This window comes from Mustela nivalis (genome assembly GCF_964662115.1).
Source record: "Mustela nivalis genome assembly, chromosome: 7".
In the NCBI taxonomy this organism is placed as follows: domain Eukaryota; kingdom Metazoa; phylum Chordata; class Mammalia; order Carnivora; family Mustelidae; genus Mustela; species Mustela nivalis.
In genome coordinates, this window is record NC_139026.1 from 134,229,562 (window position 1) to 134,248,746 (window position 19,185).

Consider the following 19,185-nt stretch of genomic DNA (forward strand, 5'->3'; position numbering starts at 1 on the left):
TAACAGAAAACCCAAAGCACAACCTATTTTCATTCTACAAAGAAGATGTAAAACAGAAGCCACTCTGATCAGTGGGGAAAGAGAGGAAATTAAGAAGCCAACTTGTGTATTTGGTCTGATTTCAGAGGTTCCAAATGTATCCCTTAAAACAAAGCTTGTGAGCATAACCGAGACATACTTGCCCGTTACTGAAGTAACCAAGATGGGCTTCTACTAACCTTGCAACGTGGAAATCAAGTCTGTTTGAAGAACTTTGCCCTCAAGTGTTCTGTAGGGTGTGGACTTCATTTTGATTGCCAGTGATGTGCACAGCTTAGGTTATAAAGTTTTGGAAATGGAAAACTGGTGAATTTCATATGTTTGTTTGTTTGTTTGTTTGTTTTAAAGCTCAGTGACACAGGAAAACAATTGTGTGTACATGTTTAGCACAGAAGCAAAAAAAAAACCCTATGAAGGATTTAGGTCTAGCATATTCTTTTATTTAACAACTGGCAAAAGAAAAAGGAGAAATAAAAACCATAAAGTCTTTACTGTAATAGTTTAGAAAGGGAGGTTTTTCCATGCTTCATCATTCTACTCTCTAGCAAATAGCAACGATATGAAAAGTGCTCTGCTTGCTGAATCACGTAACAATATTATGTGTTGGTATAGCTACTCCTCAGCTTGTAAATGTGATAGAAGCTGTTAAGAGTAGTAAAAATAATTTCTTCTTGCTAAAAATCTCCAGCGTTCTCTTGTTGTTGTTTTTTTTATTTTCTAAGTTTTGTAATTGTAGATATTTGTAACTACATGTGGATTAAATTTGGTTTGCAATTTCTGCCAAAAAAATTTTTAAAAAACAACCTTTCATCATTGTCAAATTATGTGGTTTAGGTTTTTTGCTCTGTATTGAAAACAAAACAAAACACAAATGTTTTTTCTCAAGAATCCCTATACAAAAATGAAATGTGATCAGATATCATTAAATTTTTCCATCAGGGAGATTAAGTCTTCTCAGTCCTAACATTGGCAGTGTTTCTTAGGACCTATAGCTACTCTACAGCAATAATTCTTAGCAGAGAACAGTGGGTATACCTTCCACACACAGAAAATAAATGATAGTGAAGAAAGCTCGCTATTTGAGGATTTTCTGTTTTTCTGTGCAACCCTCCATGCTTCATTTCTCAAGTCAGATAAGTGTATTTTTGACATTGTGGCACTTGGGCCTATCATTTTAAATATGTCAAAAGACAAACATACAATACAAAAAAAAAAAGCAACTATTCAACAAGAGGTTTGTGGGATATAGATTTTGCAGGTTTTCAAGGGAAAATACAGTATCTTCCAGACAAACCTGGAGTAAAGGTCTAATCTGAATGATCCTGGGGAGAGGACTTTTCCTGCCCTGATGTCTGTGTGTTTGACTCTCCGTGTGCAGGTGTTGAGAAGGCCTAAATGCGCTTCAGTTTGTGGTCCCTGCCAGCCCCTCGCCCAGATTTCTATCTCCACCCAGACCCTTGGTTGGTTTCCGTAACTCTGCATAACAGCCCGCAGGAGCCGGGCTCTTCGTTCAACTCACTGCAGAACGTGTTCAAGATCAGATTAGGTGGAAGTGGGACAGGAGGGGCCCTTTCTCAGCGGCTCAGAACCTGACCCAAACTTTTGGGGAGGAAGAAAAATGTTATCAATTGTATGGCCTCTTTAGTCCCTCTATTCATATTTTTTAAAAGATTTTATTTATTTATCTGAGAGAGAGAGCGTGTGTGTGTGTAGTGTGAGAAAGAGAGAGAGAGAGAGAAGCAGGCTTCCCACTGAGCAGCAAGCCTGATGCAGGAGTCGATCCCAGGACCCTGAGATCATCCGGAGCCAAAGGCAGACGCTTAATATATTGAGCGACTCAGGCACCCCCATCCATGCACGTTTTTAATAGTGACAGGTCTCACTTAAGTAGCCTGCACCAACTGTAGACAAACAGAATGGGCAGAACTTGTCTTTAACTATTTCACCCTTCACTTTTCAAGTTAGAGTAGAAATTTAAGCAGAGTTGTATCGGGTATTTCTGGTTGGGGCGTTTCCAGGCCTCCCCTGGGGCTGAGGATAGTGTGTGTGGTTGCAGTACTGCGGGCCGGTGGTCAGGCAGTGTTGTCTGAAAAGGGAAAGACAACATTTCTTTCTGGCCTTGCATTCAAAGACAGACTCCAACTAGACCTGCTTCCCACTTAATTAAGTAGGATTAGTGATCATGGTAAAGAATAAAATAAAAGCACAGTTCTTCCCAGAAGGTTTTGTAGGAAATCTTCGCAAAACCTAAGTGTATAGTGAATGAGTGGGCACATTTCCAGTGTTGCTTTTGCAGACTGGATACATAGCACCATTATAACCAGTAACACTCATAAATAACAACTACTGTAATTAGAAATACACTATAAATACACAGGTGTTAGAAAAAATCCAGACCCTAGCTGTATTGCATCATGAATTAATTCTGTTACATTACATCAGAATCATGGTCTCTCGGGGTAGAGGGTGGTCAGAAGATTTAATAACTTAGCCAAGTTGCCTGGGAAAAGCCAGTAAAATCCTATGTCCTTATTGAAGATAAGTAAACTCTGCTCCCACCATACCCTCTAGATTTGGAATGGGATAACGACTAATCTGACTGTGAAATCAGAAGAATAGAATTTTTAAAAACTGAAATGAAAAGTAAATTTGATCACTGATTTGCCTTCATGCCTCCATAATAGCTTGTTTCTCAGTCTTCATTCATTTTGCTTAATCAAAGACATTCTGCTGTGACACAACCTTTTCGACCCTGTAAGACCTCTCAGTGGTGCTGCGTCGCTTGTACACCTGACCTTCAAAAGAGTTGTAAAGTAACCAGCTTGGTCTTGCTTGTATGTTAGAACCCTCGGGTTGCATGAACTAGGACTCAGCTCCAGCTGGGCAAAAGAGAATTTATTATAGAGACCCTTTCAATCAAGACATGTTTCTGCGCTCTAGGATGAACCTGGACAAGTGCCAGAAAGATATCATAAAAGCACGAAGTTAGCTGTTTTCTGTCTCCTTCACCAGAATGCAATGTCTGAAGGCTAGGCAAGCACTTCACTATGTGTGCGGTTGTTTTGTTTTGTTTCGTTTTGTTTTTGTGAATTGGTTTCTCTACACCTGTATTCTTAGCACCTTAAATAAGTACTGAGCATACAAGTTCATGGTGAGTGGCTTTGCCAGAACGCATTCTTACTTAAATTCACAGAAACTGTAGCAGTTTTGAAACCTTATGTCTGTGGCCTTCCCCAATGACTGGAATTTACTGGTTGCTCTGTGACTCTGTCCCCAGCTTGTTGTCAAGGTGCACATGAATGATAACAGCACCAAGTCACTGATGGTGGACGAGCGGCAACTGACCCGAGACGTTCTAGACAACCTTTTTGAGAAAACCCATTGTGACTGCAATGTAGACTGGTGTCTTTACGAAATCTACACAGAGCTGCAGATCGGTAAGTCTCATCCCCCGTGAGAGACTGTGCTCCAAAAACACAGTTTCTGGAGCACAGTTTGTGGGTTTGCTATATGATGGGTTTGGGCCTATTATTAAGAAGAATTTGGTTCAAGGCTATAAAGACTTGCCATAAATCACTCCCTTTATGTCAGATTCAGTGCTTGCCTCTTCGTTTCTCTGCGGTGAAGAGACTCGGATTGTTGCAAGGGACTACAGCATTGGAGGATGACAGCATTGTCATTGCCACTTCTCTAGTGGCTCCATAAGGAAAAGAAAGTGACAGGATGATACCTCTCACTGCATGCTTATGAGTAAATGGAGCCGATTTGGGGAGGACCTGAGTGTCTATAGCTAATATCCTTTAGACTTTGCTTCTTTATAGCATAACTCTGCCGTACATCAGTGTTCATTTCCCTTTCCATTGTCCCCACTCCCTTTGTCTAATTGAGGAGGCTCAGCCCCAAAGAGCAAAAGACAGTTGGTCAAAATGGATGGAGTTTAAAAAAAGAGAGAGAGAAAAATAAGAAAGCAATTAAAGAAATACCCTTGCTTCTTCTCATTGTTAAGATTACTCAGAGCAGTTCCCCCCGCCCCGCCCCCGCCCTCAGGAGAGCTTGGTGGAATACAGAATAGCCTGCCTTAGAAGCTTTCAGTGAATTTTTTTTTTTTCCTGAAGTAAAAGTTCTACAGTCAAATAACCTCTTGAAGTACTTTTCAACTCCTGGAGTCAAATAGAGAAATAAAAACCTTCCTTATGTTTAGGTTTAGTTCCAACATAGATACATTTTTTGGGGGTCTTAGGGGGTGATGTTTTAGAGCACGTATCTCATGTCCCACAGCTTCATTCAAAGTTGTTCGGCCAATTACTACTTCATGGTCCTCCACATGGATAGGAAGTTTACCGCCATCTGGGACTATTTAAAGTCAGAAATGCTAATAAGAAAAAAGTGCAGTGACTGGCCATTCTACGATATTGTATTTTCATCTGTCGTTTTTTTTTTTATGGCAAAGGAGTTGAAGACCTGACACTGAAGAAGAAATACAATAGGGGTTTTACGGTGTGACATCATGTAAGAATTAGGGATTTCTAAAAACCAGTGAGAGGTGGGAAGCATTGTGCTTAACTCAGTACTAGTTTATTTCTCTATTGGAAGGCCTAATGTCTTGGGTCCTTAAGAATGCTTTTTCTCGTTTCATCAGAAAGGATTTTTGAAGACCATGAAAATGTTGTTGAAGTCTTATCAGACTGGACAAGAGACACAGAAAATAAAGTGCTGTTTTTGGAGAAAGAGGAAAAATATGCTGTGTTTAAAAACCCCCAGGTAAGATAACTTGTATATAGGTAAACCGTATAAAGATGGAAGATTTTATTTTAGGGTCACCTGTATACTAATAAACGTGATTCATTATCTCACAATATGGCACAAATATATTCCTTTCAAAAAACACAAACCCAACTCTTCGGTCACACGTCAACTAATAGGCCCTTGAAGGATTTAGAAAGAAAAGAAGCCAATTTGTTTCTTTGGATTCAGCATCTCTGTCTATTGACTAATCCTCTTCTTCTGTCCTTATTTCCATTTGGCTACATTAATTCATTGTACCTTGATGATTCACTAAGGGTCATTAATGCTTCGTGTTTTAAAGACACTCCTTTTTGCTGTTGCTCATATTTGGTGCTTATTAATGCTGGGATAACTAACGAGAACACCTAGAAAATGTGCTATTTATTGTGATTTAATTCTACAGTCTACATAATAAAAAGCATTGTTCCCCTTCCTTCAAGTCATATGTACAAGGATATCACAGAACTAGGGGTCTTTTTCTGTTGGGGCCTCCAACCAACTGTAATTGCAGGAGAGTCATTAAGTCTTTTTGGAAAGTCAGAGAATGTTAGACTCAGAGGAGATCACTAGATACATCCAGACACCTTTATATTTTACAGATTTAAAAAAAAAAGAAAAAAGAAAAAAAAAGTCTCAGGGTGCCTGAATGGCTCAGTTGGTTAAGTGACCAACTTTTGCTTTTGGCTTGGATCATGATCTCAGGGCCCTGGGATCGAGCCCTGCATTGGGCTCCATCCTTAGCGGGGAGTCTGCTCGAGGATTCTCTCTCATCCTTTCCCTTTACCCCTCCTCCTGTGCATTGTCTCTAAAATAAGTCAATCTTTAAAATTTTTTTTAAAAAAATGAAGTCCCCTATCACTAGAGGCAGAAATAGAAGGATGCTCTCAGCTTCCTCATGAGAAAATATTCTTTTCCCTGCCCTGTGCTTTTTTCTAGAGTCATCTCTAGGTTTTGTGCTGTAGCACTGACAACAAAGCAATTAAGTACTATTGTCTTTTTACAAGTATTGAATAGTAAAAGTATGGTTGACCCTTGAATAACACATTGGGGGCTCAGGGGGACGTTAGGGCCATCAATCACCTGTGCAGTTGAAAATCTGCGTATAACTTTTCACTCCCCAGAAACTCAATTACTAATTCCCTACTATTGACTGGGAAGCCTTACCAATAACATAAACTGTTAGTTAGCACATGTTTTGTATGTTATATGTAGTATATAATGTATTTTCACAATAAAGTAAGGTGGAAAAAAGAAAACATTATTAATAAAATCACAAGGAAGAGAAAGTATGTTTATAGTCCTGTACTGTACTTATTGAAAAAAAAAAATCTGTGTATAAATGGGCCCTGAGTTGTTCAGAGATCAAGTGTACAAAGTTTTCAAACTGTAACTACCTTCAATGGCATGATTTAATGCCTATATTATTTAGGGTACCATCTCAGCTTCTTTAACAAGGAGACTCCCCAAAATCAGGGGCTCTCATCCCTGTCTTTTGCTGAACATATGTAGGCTTTTTTCTTATATATTTACCTACAAGTACAATTGCAGGACCACAGCTTATGCACATATTTAACCTTAGGATAAAGTTCGAACAGTTTTCCAAAGTGATTGCATGATTTGCCTTCATTATTGTTGAATGAGAATTCCTGTTATTCCAAATCCTTGCCAGTCCTTGGTGTTGCCATGAAAAAAATAATAAATTTAGTTATTCTGTGTGAATGTATAGAGGTATCTCCTGTGGTTTTAAGCCAAATTTCCTATTGCCAAAGATTTGAGTACCTGAACTATCATCCATGTTAAATGTCCGTTTCTGTGAGGTGCCATGATTCTTAGCCTCTCACCGGCTTGAGTGGGGGAGCAGGATGTGGCTCTCACAATGTCTCTGCACCTCTTTATGTTTCTTTTCTCTCTTGGATCTTGGCCCCTTGAGTCCTGGTTGCCTCCATTGCTCGCCAAAGCCTTTGCACAGATTTTTTTTTTTTAAGATTTTATTTATTTATTTGACAGAGAGAGATCACAAGTAGGCAGAGAGAGAGAGAGAGGGAAGCAGGCTCCCCGCCGAGCAGAGAGCCCAACGCGGGGCCCGATCCCAGGTCCCTGAGATCATGACCTGAGCTGGAGACAGCGGCCCAACCCACTGAGCCACCCAGACGCCCCTGCACAGATGTTTTTTAATCAGCTTTTCTAGCTCTTTTTGTGGAGCTTTGGTCTAACTGCAAGCTACTTTATCACAGGAGGAAGCAGAAATCCTCCTGCTGAATTCTTCTGGATAATAATATGTTCTTAAAAACCATATAAGTCGATTCTTCTAATTGACAACCACAATTAAAGACCATAATGGAAGTGGAAGCGCTCTTGAAGTTGGTGATTTTAAGTATTTCCATTTCCTCAGTGTTTGGTTGGATAATCTGTCTTTTCTGATCAGTGGTCCACATGAATAGCTACTTCAGCATGCTGACCATAGGACTCTTTCAACTTGTTCTTGAAGTAGATTGTGACCATTCCTGTGTTGATATCATGACTCCTAAAAGGGAGGCTTTGTAATTTTGAAATACCCACAGTCACTTTGTAAGAGCTGTATGCTGAGACCCTTTGATCGTTTTTAACAGGAACATTTTTTTAAGTTTACACCTTAAAGGAATAACAAATCCTAGAGAAGAGTATTTCCAGAGGAAGTTTCTTACGGAAGCACAATCTGGAGATTCTTTTAAGTGCCTTAGATTTTCTCCTTAAGCAGTGTCTCAAGCAGTTAATTCAAAAATCCAGATATATCTTGTGTTTCATATTTGGGTTGTTAGCTATTTGTCATCATTTACACATAGTGGTGAATCCCAGAACAGAGTACTACATAACTGATACCTTCTTCCGCTCCTGAGTCCGGGCTACATCTGTGAGCCTACAGACTTGATCTTCAGGCCCAGCTGCATTAGGGCACTGTCTAGGAACTATGTCAAGTGTTAGTTAGAAACTGTGCATGAAGAAATAGATTCAACCAGAAATTATCAAAGGAAAAGGCTAAGACTCTGAACAATTTATTTGTTCTTCTCAAAAAGTTTCAAAATATTGAAAGTCTTTCCTATATTGACTTATATGATGAAACTTTAATGGAATTCACTCTGTTTGCTTGGCAATAGCAGATGTTGTAGAATATCCGCTTACATGAGTAACCTGCACTATTTATGGAGAATACAAAAATGAAGATTATCTTTGCTGTTACAGCTTTAACCTGAGAGCAGTGTAGGACATAGACCGTGGACTAATGCCATCTCAAGATTAAGTCCCAGTACACAAAATGCTCCCGACAGTACAGAAGAGCCTTAGTGAAAGTGTATGCTGAGAAGTTTAGTTTTGTAATTACCACATTAGTTCATAAAACCCAAGGTCAGGAGAGCAGTGAAAGTAGGAACTGGGCAGTCAGTTAACCCTACAGTTCTAACCATAAGGCAAAAATATCCTGCACACAGATGCAGAGAGAGTGCAGCCCTAGGCAAACCACAGATCATGCTTGCTGACAGTTACTGACTACAGAGCAATCTTGCCCTGATTTAGGGTGAGTGAAGGGAAAAAACCAGCATTGTATTTATGACAAAACAGAACCTGACCGGAAATAGCATCTGAAAGACCTTCTAGACAATATATCAATACAATTAATCAACTGCAGGATTCAGAAGAAAATTGTAGAAAATTATTATCTTCAGTAGAAGGCAGTCAGATGTGGTCCAAATAAACCAGTGGAAAAGGCAACTAAATAAGAGTAAAAGAAAAGAGAATGGGAGAGAAAAGAAAGGAAATGGGAAATTAGAGTCGGGTCTGGAAAATGCTGAGATGGGACAGAGGACCAGCTGCTGTGGAGCACAGGGAGGGCGGGGAAGTTTACTCGGAGAAACTAATGTGCGAGCATTCACCTGGTAAACCTGTGGCGGTTAGCCAGGGAAGAGTAGAGGGGAAGCAAGCACTCTAAGCAGTGGGTGTCCACAAAGTCCAAAAGGAAAAAGGGACGTGCATCTGGGTCATGGGAAATGGTCCTATGGCTGACCATAGAGCGGTGAGCGTAGGGACAGGGAGTCACAGCGCATTCAGATAAACTGGTGAAAAAGAAACTTGTCAAAATAGTATATTAATTAAAATAAAAACAAGTCAGAAACAAATGTTTCCAGTCACAGTTCATGTAGTTGTAATTGTATGCGATTCATTTAAAGAGCATTTTCAGGCAGGTTGGTCAGTTTCCAGCATTCTGTTATTTTTAAGAATCCAATTACAACCATCAATGCCTACTTTGCCTATTTTTCTTTTATATTAGACTGCATTTCCCTGCCACTGTGCGATCTAACTTTGCTATCATGACTGAAGCTGTTGAATAGAATGTGCTGTACTCGGTGTTGGCACACAAAGCTGAGCTTTAGACTTTGTTCTTGCAGAAAAATGATTCATGGAAGTAGAGATGATGAGCAAAATGCCGTCTGCCAAAGGTTATGATATGAGAGAAGGTTCTGCAACCACTGATAATAGTCAAGGGTACTGTTCGTTGTAGTCAGACTTGGGGGTACTGTGCTGATTCCTGCCATCTCAGGGTCTGTCAGAGCTGATGGAGTCCTCACCCCTGTAGGCACCCACTGTACCTGGACGAGGTCCTTGTCTACCTGGCTGGGAGCAGTACAGTAGCCAGTGGCATCAAGCCATTGGTTTATATGCACTTCACTCATCAGTACCTCACCCCAACTCAAAACTTGAGGAATAGACGCCAAACAAGCAAAACTGGCTAAGAATGAAATCAATAGGGACACCTCGGTGGCTCAGTGGATTAAAGCCTCTGCCTTTGGCTCAGGTCATGATCTCAGGGTCCTGGGATGGAGCCCCGCATAGGGCTCTCTGCTCAACAAGGAGCCTGCTTCCCTTCCTCTCTCTCTGCCTACCCCTCTGCCTACTTGTGATCTCTGTCAAATAAAGAAATAAAATATTTTTTTAAAAAATGAAATCGAGATAAAAAGAAGAAACTTGAAGTCTGAGAGATGGCCCTGAAGTCTTAAAGATGGATAAAAACTTACACACTACTAAATACTGAAAGTGTATCAGAATCAGTAAGACTTATATGCTCACATCCAGAATTTTTCAACACTAGTTTAAACAGATGCAAATAATGCAATGAACAGCATATTATGGATCTTGCCATCATATTAAGGAGGCTAAGTATAGTTTCATGGCAATTTGATTTCCCACCAGCAACCATGTAGGGAGAGAGGCAGGAGGGGAGATTCCAAGCCATAGTGCAGGATTATCAAGGCCCAGAATCAAGGTAGTATGCCATGGCCAAGGATAGAAAGACCCACTGAGGCTGCTGTGGAGAATGCTACGGGGACAGTGGTGTGCAGGGCCAGGCTGATGGGCCTGCCACACTGCGCTGACCTTTTTCAGCTTCATAAACAAGGCATTTTCTGTTCAAATGTGCCTTCTACAAAACTGCCTCTCCCCAGAAAGCAGTCTCATGGAATGGCCAACACTTTGGGTCCTAAAGTCAGACGGCTGGGATTTGAATCCTCACTCCACTGCTTCGGGGTAAATACCCAATAGTGCAATTGCAGGATCATAGGGTAACTCTATTTTTAATTTTTTGAGGAATCTCCACACTGTTTTCCAAAGTGGCTGCACCTGCTTACATTCCCACCAACAGTATAAGAGGGTTCCTCTTTCTCCACATCCTCTCCAATACTTGTTGTTTACTGTCCTATTAATTTTGGCCATTCTAACTGGTGTAAGGTGGTATCTCCATGTGGTTTTGATTAGAATCTTCCTGGTGGCTAATGATGATGAACATTTTTTCATGTGTCTATTAGCCATTTGCATGTCTTCTTCGGAGAAGTGTCTGTTCATGTCTTCTGCCCATTTTTGACATGATTATCTGTGTTTTGAGTGTCGAATTTGAGGAGCTTTTTATAGATCTTGCATTGCTTTTTAGCTGTAGGCCCTTGAGCAAATCATCTAACTTCACCAAGTCTCTATTTTCTTGTCTGAAAATGGAGATAATTTGTTCTTAGAAGTGTGTGGTGAGAATTAAAGGCTGTCATCCACACAAAGTGTAGTAACTGTCATTCTTTTAGTTTGCTTCATCATAGAGATCAGTCTGGAGAAGAGAAGCAATGGAGGCACATGGGAGGATGGTAGCAGCTCTCCAGAAGGTATCAACGATGTTCTTGGATCAGGGTGATCCCACTGGAGCCAGGCCAGACTTCGATCTGGGACAGTGGTACTGTATAATCTCAGAAGTTTTGGGCAGGCACTCAAAGAAGTATGATTAGGAGTCTAACCTCAGGGTACCTGAAGTGGTTCAGGACAAATTGAGTGGGTAAGGGTTTCATCCCTAGGTTCCCCAGGATCCCAGGCATTTGCTCAAGGACTACCAGCAAACATTTCTTGAGCATCTACATTGTAATGGAATTAAGCCAGGGAAGGAGACTGTAGGTGAAATACAAGGCCAGTGGCTATGTGCTGGATGTAATGGGCAAAAGGAGCAGGAGTATCTAGGAACTACTGTGAAAATAAAAGAAGCAGCCAGCATTCTTTAGGAAGTGAAGTCCATGCAGAGGCCAGATGGGTGACATGGGGATACCCTGCTTGGCTGGGTGCCTGGAGGTAGGTGGTCAGTAGCCAGTGAACTAGAGCCAGAATGCTGTGGGCTGAGGAATCGTCATTAGCCCCATATCCTAAGCACCAAGAACAGAGTTGTCAGAGATGGGGACCTGTTCCAGCCCAGGGCCCAGGGTATAGACTTTACGGGATATAGTCTGATGAGCAGGAAAATCCCGGATGAGGAAGAGGAGATGTCATGTTCTACTCGTTAACAACTGTGGCTATTCTATAACTGAGAAAGTTTCCCAACGCTTCAAATGTCCCAGAAAATTAAGTACTTTCTCAAAGAGAAAGAGTCTGAAGAAATTCTTTTTTATTTCTCATTTGCATTTCAAGTAGGCTGATGACTAGGAGAAGAGAATAAAAGGATGGGGTGTGAGGCCACATGGAATCCCACAGGGAATGGGGGACAGGCCTCTGTGCAAGCCCCCCGCCCAGTATTTATTAAGACCTGGGGCAAGCCTGGATTGAAAGCTTACATACCATATATCTATATATTTAAAGTTCTAAATCAAATTAATAAGCAGTTAAATGTGTTCTGTCCTCCTACCTTAGGGCCTTCATGATGACCTAAAAGTTTGGACTAGTATTCTTAGATTTCTTTGAGTTCTGTGCAAGGTGGTTTCTTGGAGCTGCTCATTGCCTGCCTCTGGACTGCCTCCCTCCACCCATCCCGTCCATCCTGCCCCATGGGAGCCTTGCATGCATGATGTGAACCATCCAGCCCAGAAAGTAGGCTCCAAGCAACCCATCACTCCCGTGCAAATAGCTGCCCCTTGGCCACCCTCTGAACTAGGATGCACACTCTAACAGTGCCATCTGCCCTCAGGAAGATGGATGTAGGGCAGAGTCTCCTGGTCATTTGGGCAGGGAATTCCAAGGCCCTGGGTTTGTGGAGTGTTGACTGAAATGTGGGAGGGTCATTGGCTCCAAGCGGGCATATCCTTTTGGCCCCATAGACTTGTCGCATGTCAAGTCTGTGACTTGACAATATATGTCACTATATCACAAGTGAGTAGGGGAGTGGCTGAGTGAAGGTCAGAGCAAGGACCCCCTAAAGAGTGGAGTCAGGGTAGAGGCCCCTCTTGCTCAGATGGTACTGCTTCTTTTGGGTAAAGTGGGTTAGTACACCTACTATTTATGTATGTATGTATGTATGTATGTATTGGAGAGAGAGTGTGTGTGTGCACATGCACAAGAGGAAGGAGTAAAGGGAGAGGGAGAAGCAGACACCCCACTGAGCAGGGATCCCAACACAGGGCTCAATCTCAGGACCCTGAGATCATGATCTGAGCCAAAGGCAGACACTTAACCAACTGAACCATCTGGGTACTCTTGGACACTTAGTATCGTAACAATAGCAACTTTATTTAAAAAGCAGCTTAGTTTCTCAGCCTGGTTGTCATTAGAAAGTTCCTCTTCGCAGTTGATTGGAAGCACAGGGTCGTCTGCTATTCCCAAATAAGCGTCAGCTGTTGAAGCCGAAGTCAGCTGTGACCTGAAGAGTTTCGTTTTCCCCGGGGTTATGCTGACACAAAGTCCCACTATGCAAAGACCAGTGATGTTGTCTGAAAAGCAAAAAAGAGGTGTCAGAGCTGAGGCGTGTGTCCAGAGGTCAAACTCCCCAACATTAACATTAGCCATTCTTCTTGCCGGGAGCCTGAACAATCCATTTTTCAAAGAAGGTACTGGCAAATCAGTTAGTATAAGGTGGCTTGCTTGTTGAATTGCTTTTTATTTCTTTTAATAACATATTTTATTTTTCTGACTTCAGAAATAATGTCAACTTATTGTAAAGAAAAAAAGGTGACAAACAGAAGAAATGAAATTTAAATTATCCATAATCCTGCACTCCAGCAAGGATCATTGTTGATATTTTAGGCAATGTTCATTCCATCCTTTGTTCTGTTCCATAACTGAAATTTGGCAAATCTCCATAACTGAAACTTGGTAGTTCAGTGGTGTCTGCCCGAGTGAGGAACAGAGAGAGAAACACAACCTCATTCTGCTCCTCAGGTGCAGAAGGGTGCCAGCCACTGAGGGAGAAAATTACCTCATGGCGTCTTTCCGCCGTTCCTTTCCAACCTCCCTCTCCCACCTAGATTCATCTTTGACAATCCAGGACCAGGCCCAGCAGGAGGAAGTCTTAGAGTAATCACATTTCTGGTCTCCAGTATGGCTTCCTATTTTAAAGGAAAGTCTACCCTTGGCTTCGGTGCCCTAGAGCCCCACCCCAGCCAGTGTGGGTGTGTGTAGCAGTTAGTGTTCGATGCATAAAAGCAGCCTCCGAATCCCAGGGGCTAACAGCCACAGACATTCCCTCTCTTCTGGGTCCGTAGGTCATCCTTGGCTCCAGAATGTGAGTCAGATCTTGTCTCTTCCGTCCTCAGACCAGCAGCTCCCAGTGACACATTCTTCTCATGGTGAGCAGCAAGAATACAGGAGGACGTTTGGAAACACAGGACATGGCCTCTCGAGTCCTCTGCTCAGAATTAATGCCCTGTCCCTTCCATGCACATTCTGTCCATTCCACCCACATTCTTGCTCTGTCAAAGCAAGTCCCATGGCTAATCCCAACACAAGTAGGGCAAGGACATGAATTCTGCCCATCGTAGGGGGAGGCACTGCTCCATCACCTGATGACAGGCCATGGGTATATTCTGATACAGTCAAGAAGAGAAGAATTGGAAGGGACAGTCTGGTCATTAGCTGTGCTCCATTTGTCCACAGGCATAGCCAGACTGTTCACTGGTGGCTTGAAGATACCCAGTCCTTAACTACCTCCTGGCCTTGGAACATGCTTCTCTTCCTGCCTCGAATGTTTTCCTCCTTCCTTTTCCCTATCTGAATATGGAACATCTTTCAGGCCAGTTCAAACTTTGACCTCCTCTGCAAAGTCTTCCTTGACCATTTCCGCCTACAGTGGTTTTCTTCCTCACTGAAAATCTATAGAAATAGCTCATTTTGCATTTATTTATACTGTGTCTCATGTAGCTCCCCATCTACAGATCGTAGCCATCTGTTTTATACTTATCTTCTCAATGAGACAGAAAAAGATTCTCAGGAACCAGGAGTATTTTACATGTAAATGGTGCTCACAGGTATTTATTCATGGGCAGATACTGCTTGGTTTGTTCTTAATTCCAAGAAGGTGGTATTTTTAAAATAATTTCTTTTTAAACACATTTTTTTAAAGTAATGCTGTTTCTTTCCTTTTCAGCTGCCCCCAAATCTTGCATTTTCAGCTGTGGAAAAGGGAGCAAGCTGTAACTGAAAGTCTCATTTCCCATTTTGAAGTTCTCTTATTGCTCAGCTCAGATGATCCACAGTCCCCTGTGTAACAGATAATGAGTTCACTCTGAGCTCTGCTCCTTGCCTCAGAACAGCCCAAATGGAGTTGGCTGACGACCCGACTGATGAAAAGCTCTGACCCAAGGGCAATCAGTCCGTTCTAAGGTCTACGCTCCCCAACTCCAGCTCGGGTTTACTTTGTGTTTTTTCCATTTTCTTTTAAACAAAAACAGTATAGCACCATCTCTTGGAGAGGAAAAAACTTACTCTGAAGCTGAAAAAGTGAGAGGGGGGTCTCAGAGAAAAATCTCAGAGCAAGGACACAACTACGAATCCTGACTCTTTGGGATACCCTCATCAAATGAGGCCCTTTGCAGTTTGGAAAGGTTCTTCACTTACCTGTCCCTGCAGAATGTGACACATGTTCCCCTTTTCCCAGATGATGAGGAAAACCTCTTGCTACAGAGTTTACTCTTGTTCTCTGTTCATTCTTCCAACTCACACATAATTCCCATTTCCAGGACTCTCAAGGGAAGAGTGCTTGCAGACAGCACTCTGCCTTCATTTTTATGACTGCTTGTTTTGTTTTGTTTTGAGAAAATATACATAACATGGAATTTACCACTGTAATCATTTTTAAGTGTAGTTCAGGGACATTAATTGCATCCACACTGTTGTGGATCTGGATTCTCTCCTATGGTATTTAGAGCATTTTAAAAAACTCAAAGTTTTGGCACTGATTGGACTTAATCCTTCTGCTTCCTTATCTGTAAAATAGCAATTTGCCTCTGTTTTGGGGTTCTTGTAAGTGAGATCTCGGCGCAGAGTTCGGGCAGGTGGTGTATGTTACCTGTTGTGGTTAATCATGGTCTTCAACCCAAACATGTAAAATAAAAAGAGTTTCAGAACCCTAGGTGGTAATCACACTGATTCATGATATACTGTCCTTGCAAATAAGTGAAAGTCAAAAGTCTCAAAAAAAAACATATTAAAAGATAATGCAATAAGAATTATCAAAGTAATTGTACTTGATTTATTTCCTCTATTTAAGTAGGCAAATCACCATTTTTATGCATCCTGTTTCTTGGAAATGTCCTGATTTTGCTTATTTTGTTTGCCTCCACTCTGCTTCCTTCCCCTCTGTCCAGTACACTCTGTTTTTAAAAAATATTTATTTATTTACTTCCTTATTAAGTTTCTATTTTAATTCTAGTGTAGTTAACATACAGTGTTATATTAATTTCAGATGTAGAATATAGTGATTCAGGAATCCCATACGTTACCCAAGGCGCATCACAAGTCCCCTTCTTGATCCCTATCACCTGTTTCACCCATTCCCTCACCCACCTCCCCTCTGGTAACCATCAGCTTGTTCCCTGTAGCTAAAGGTCTGTTTCTTGGTTTGTCTGTCTGTCTGTCTCTCTCATTTTCCTTTGCTTGTTTCTTAAATTTCACATATGAGTGAAATCGTATGGTATTTGTCTTTCTCTGATTTATTTCACTTAGTGTGCTATTCTCTAAATCTACCCATGTCATTGCAAATGCGTGATTTCATTCTTTTTAATGCTGAATAATATTCCTTTGTGTATATATACCACATCTCTATCCATTCATCTATCATTGAGTACTTGGGCTGCTTTTTAAATTGGGTATTGTAAATAATGCTACAGCACATGGTGGGGTACACGTATCCCTTTGAATTCATGTTTTTTTATTTTGGGAGGAAATACCCAGCAGTGTCATTACTAGGTCATAGGGCAGTTATATTTTTAACTTTTTGAGGAATCTCCACTCTGTTTTTCACAGTGTTTGCACCAGTTTGCATTCCCACCAACAGTGCAGGAGGGCTCCCCTTTCTCCACGTCCTCGCCACCACCTGTTATTTCTTATGTTGTTCATTTTAGCCATTCTGACATGTGTGAGGTGACAGCCCATTGTAGTTTTTTAATTTGTCTTTATCTGGTGATGAGTGATACTGAGCATTTTTTCATGTGTCTGTTGACCATCTACAGTACACTCTGTTCTTAAAATTCAGTGTCAGTAAAAATCATGCAGGAAGCATGTTGGAATGCAGATATCCAGGCCCCATCCTAGAAGTTCCAGTTCAGTAGGTGGGGGTCCCGGGAACATGCATTTTGCTGAGCATCAATCTGGGGAATCACACTTGGAGAAACATCCTTGTGATATAAATAAATATTTGTGTCTAAATTCAGGAGGGTCCTGGGCGCCTAGGTGGCTCAGTAGGTTAAGCCTCTGCCTTCAGCTCAGGTTATGATCCCACCGACCTGGGACTGAGGCCTGCATCGGGCTCTCTGCTCAGCGGGGAGCCTGCTTTTCCCTCTCTCTGCCTGCCTCTCTGCCTACTTGTGATCTCTCTCTCTGTCAAATAAATAAATAAAATCTTTAAAAAAAAAAAAATAGATTCAGGAGGGTCCTTATTTTAGTTACTGTGCTCCAGAGGTATATGTTCTAGTTTTAATAAATTTTTTCATGCATTATGTCATAAAACATTTTCACTTTTAAAATCTTCAGTGTTTTAATTATGATTGTGGTCACTCATAATAATCAGTTTGTATGTTGATACCTCAGTTATAGTGATTGTGTGAAGACTAACCCTTGGATACTTGTGATTTTCTGGAAACATTCATTTAACATTTAATTTCAGCCATCTCATTGATACTTGGTATTAACAAAATATGATACATAGATTAATAACAAACTCCACTTAGAAACGAAGCACTCATTCATTAATGCTTTTAAACCATGGTCTTTGTAAGGCTAGTTTTCTTTCCAGAAATGCCCTTTCTTCTTCCGTCTGTCCCCAGAAGGTGCCAAGCAGCAAACTCCATGCTGTGATTGACCCAAATGGTTTTTAAAAATTAAAAGTCATCACCGACATTTATAAAACTCCAGATTTCAGGGACACTTGGGTGGCTCAGTCAATTAAGTGTCACTTTGGCTCAGGTCATGAGCCCAAAGTCCTGGAACCGAATCCTGCATTTGCATTGGGCTCCTTGCTCAGTAGGGAGCCTCCTTCTCCGTCTGCCTGCCATGCTTTCCTCCCCTTCACACACACACATAAATAAATCTTTAAAATGGATAAATAAAACTCCAGATTTCAGTCTTCTCTTAATAAGCCAGAATATCGAGTTCACAAGGCCTTGGGATATCACATGACACCCACGAGCCAGAGAAGACTGCCTCTTACACTTAGAGCACAGGCTCCCCCTGCTATCCAGACCCAACCTCTTCCACAATATTAGGGTCTCCCAGCCTCCAGCATTGGGCACGTGTCGTAGACAATGGAATTTAACAACTAAATGGTGTTATATCCTTTGCTAGTGTTTTCAGTCTTACGTTTGTGTCCTCATTGACCATGCACAGTAGCAAGATCAGAAGTATTCACATAAGCCTCAGTGATACTATAGTCAGCACAGCATAGGGTATGAGTCTGCCCAGCTCCTACCGACCTATGCTGTGGTTCCCACTTCATTTCCTGTTGGTGTGTGCTCTCCCTCCAGCAGGACCATGAGTTCCCTACAGTGGCTAGCATGGCAATGAACACTTTCTGATCTGCTCTTTTAATATTTTTTTTAATATTTTATTTAGAATTTTTACCTGGATAACAAAGGAAAAAAAGATGGAAAAAAAGATGGAAAGGAAACAAACGAGAAAATGAATGCTAAGAACAAGGAATCCTTACTTGAGGTAAGTGTAATTTTGCTGAGTGGAAGAAAAGAGAAGGGTATTAACTGTATCTATTTTTAAATTATTTGCTTCTTGGAACAATGGGAGACTCTGAGACACACTGAAATTTTAACTTGGGGTTTTAAAATCAGATTATTACTAAATTATAGCTATTTAGATAATTAAACTGGTTCTTTGAATCAGTTGCCTAAAAGTATGGCTTCAGACTATATTTTACTTTCATGAAGTTGGGTTAGAAATTCTTGACTAAAACACTTATGAATCCACAAAAAAACTCATCTCCAAACATTCCATGTTTTTCTTTACTTTAGTGTTCCATTGAAGTTAGGGGTAAGGGGTTTCTAAACCTTCTTTACAATTCTGTGATGCTCTTCCAGTAGCCAGGTGTGTTAGGAAGTATAAACTTTGGAGTTGGGAGACCTGGGCGTAGCGGAAACACAGTATCCATTACTGTGCACATGTTGGTGATTATCACTCTAGAACCATGTTCCAGAAGTTCATCTGACAGTTTTTTCTGAAACTCCTAGTGAGTTTTCACATACTAGCCATGCTAAAACTCAGGGATCTGTTCCCAGCACACAATGCAGGTGAGTGCAGAGATCGCCAGTCACAGGCGGGCGTGCTGGAGCCCTGGACAGGCTTTCTTCACCTTAAACAGTGTTTTGACCTTTTCTTGAGTTCATAGATTTGAGGCTTCTTCTGAAAACTCAGAAGACCTGGTGACACCTGGGCCGCTTT

At 41.3% G+C, this 19,185-nt stretch overlaps 1 protein-coding gene across 3 annotated transcripts in view; it reads left to right on the plus strand.

Moving 5' to 3' along the window:
• Window positions 1-19,185, plus strand: part of APBB1IP (amyloid beta precursor protein binding family B member 1 interacting protein) — a 107,661-nt gene that overhangs the window by 60,472 nt on the left and 28,004 nt on the right. For all 3 annotated transcript variants that reach the window (XM_082740881.1, XM_082740880.1, XM_082740879.1), the window contains 3 exons: window positions 3,317-3,476; window positions 4,679-4,800; window positions 18,349-18,447. In XM_082740881.1, coding sequence (XP_082597007.1) covers window positions 3,317-3,476; window positions 4,679-4,800; window positions 18,349-18,447 — 381 coding nt within the window. The remainder of the gene's footprint in view (window positions 1-3,316; window positions 3,477-4,678; window positions 4,801-18,348; window positions 18,448-19,185) is intronic.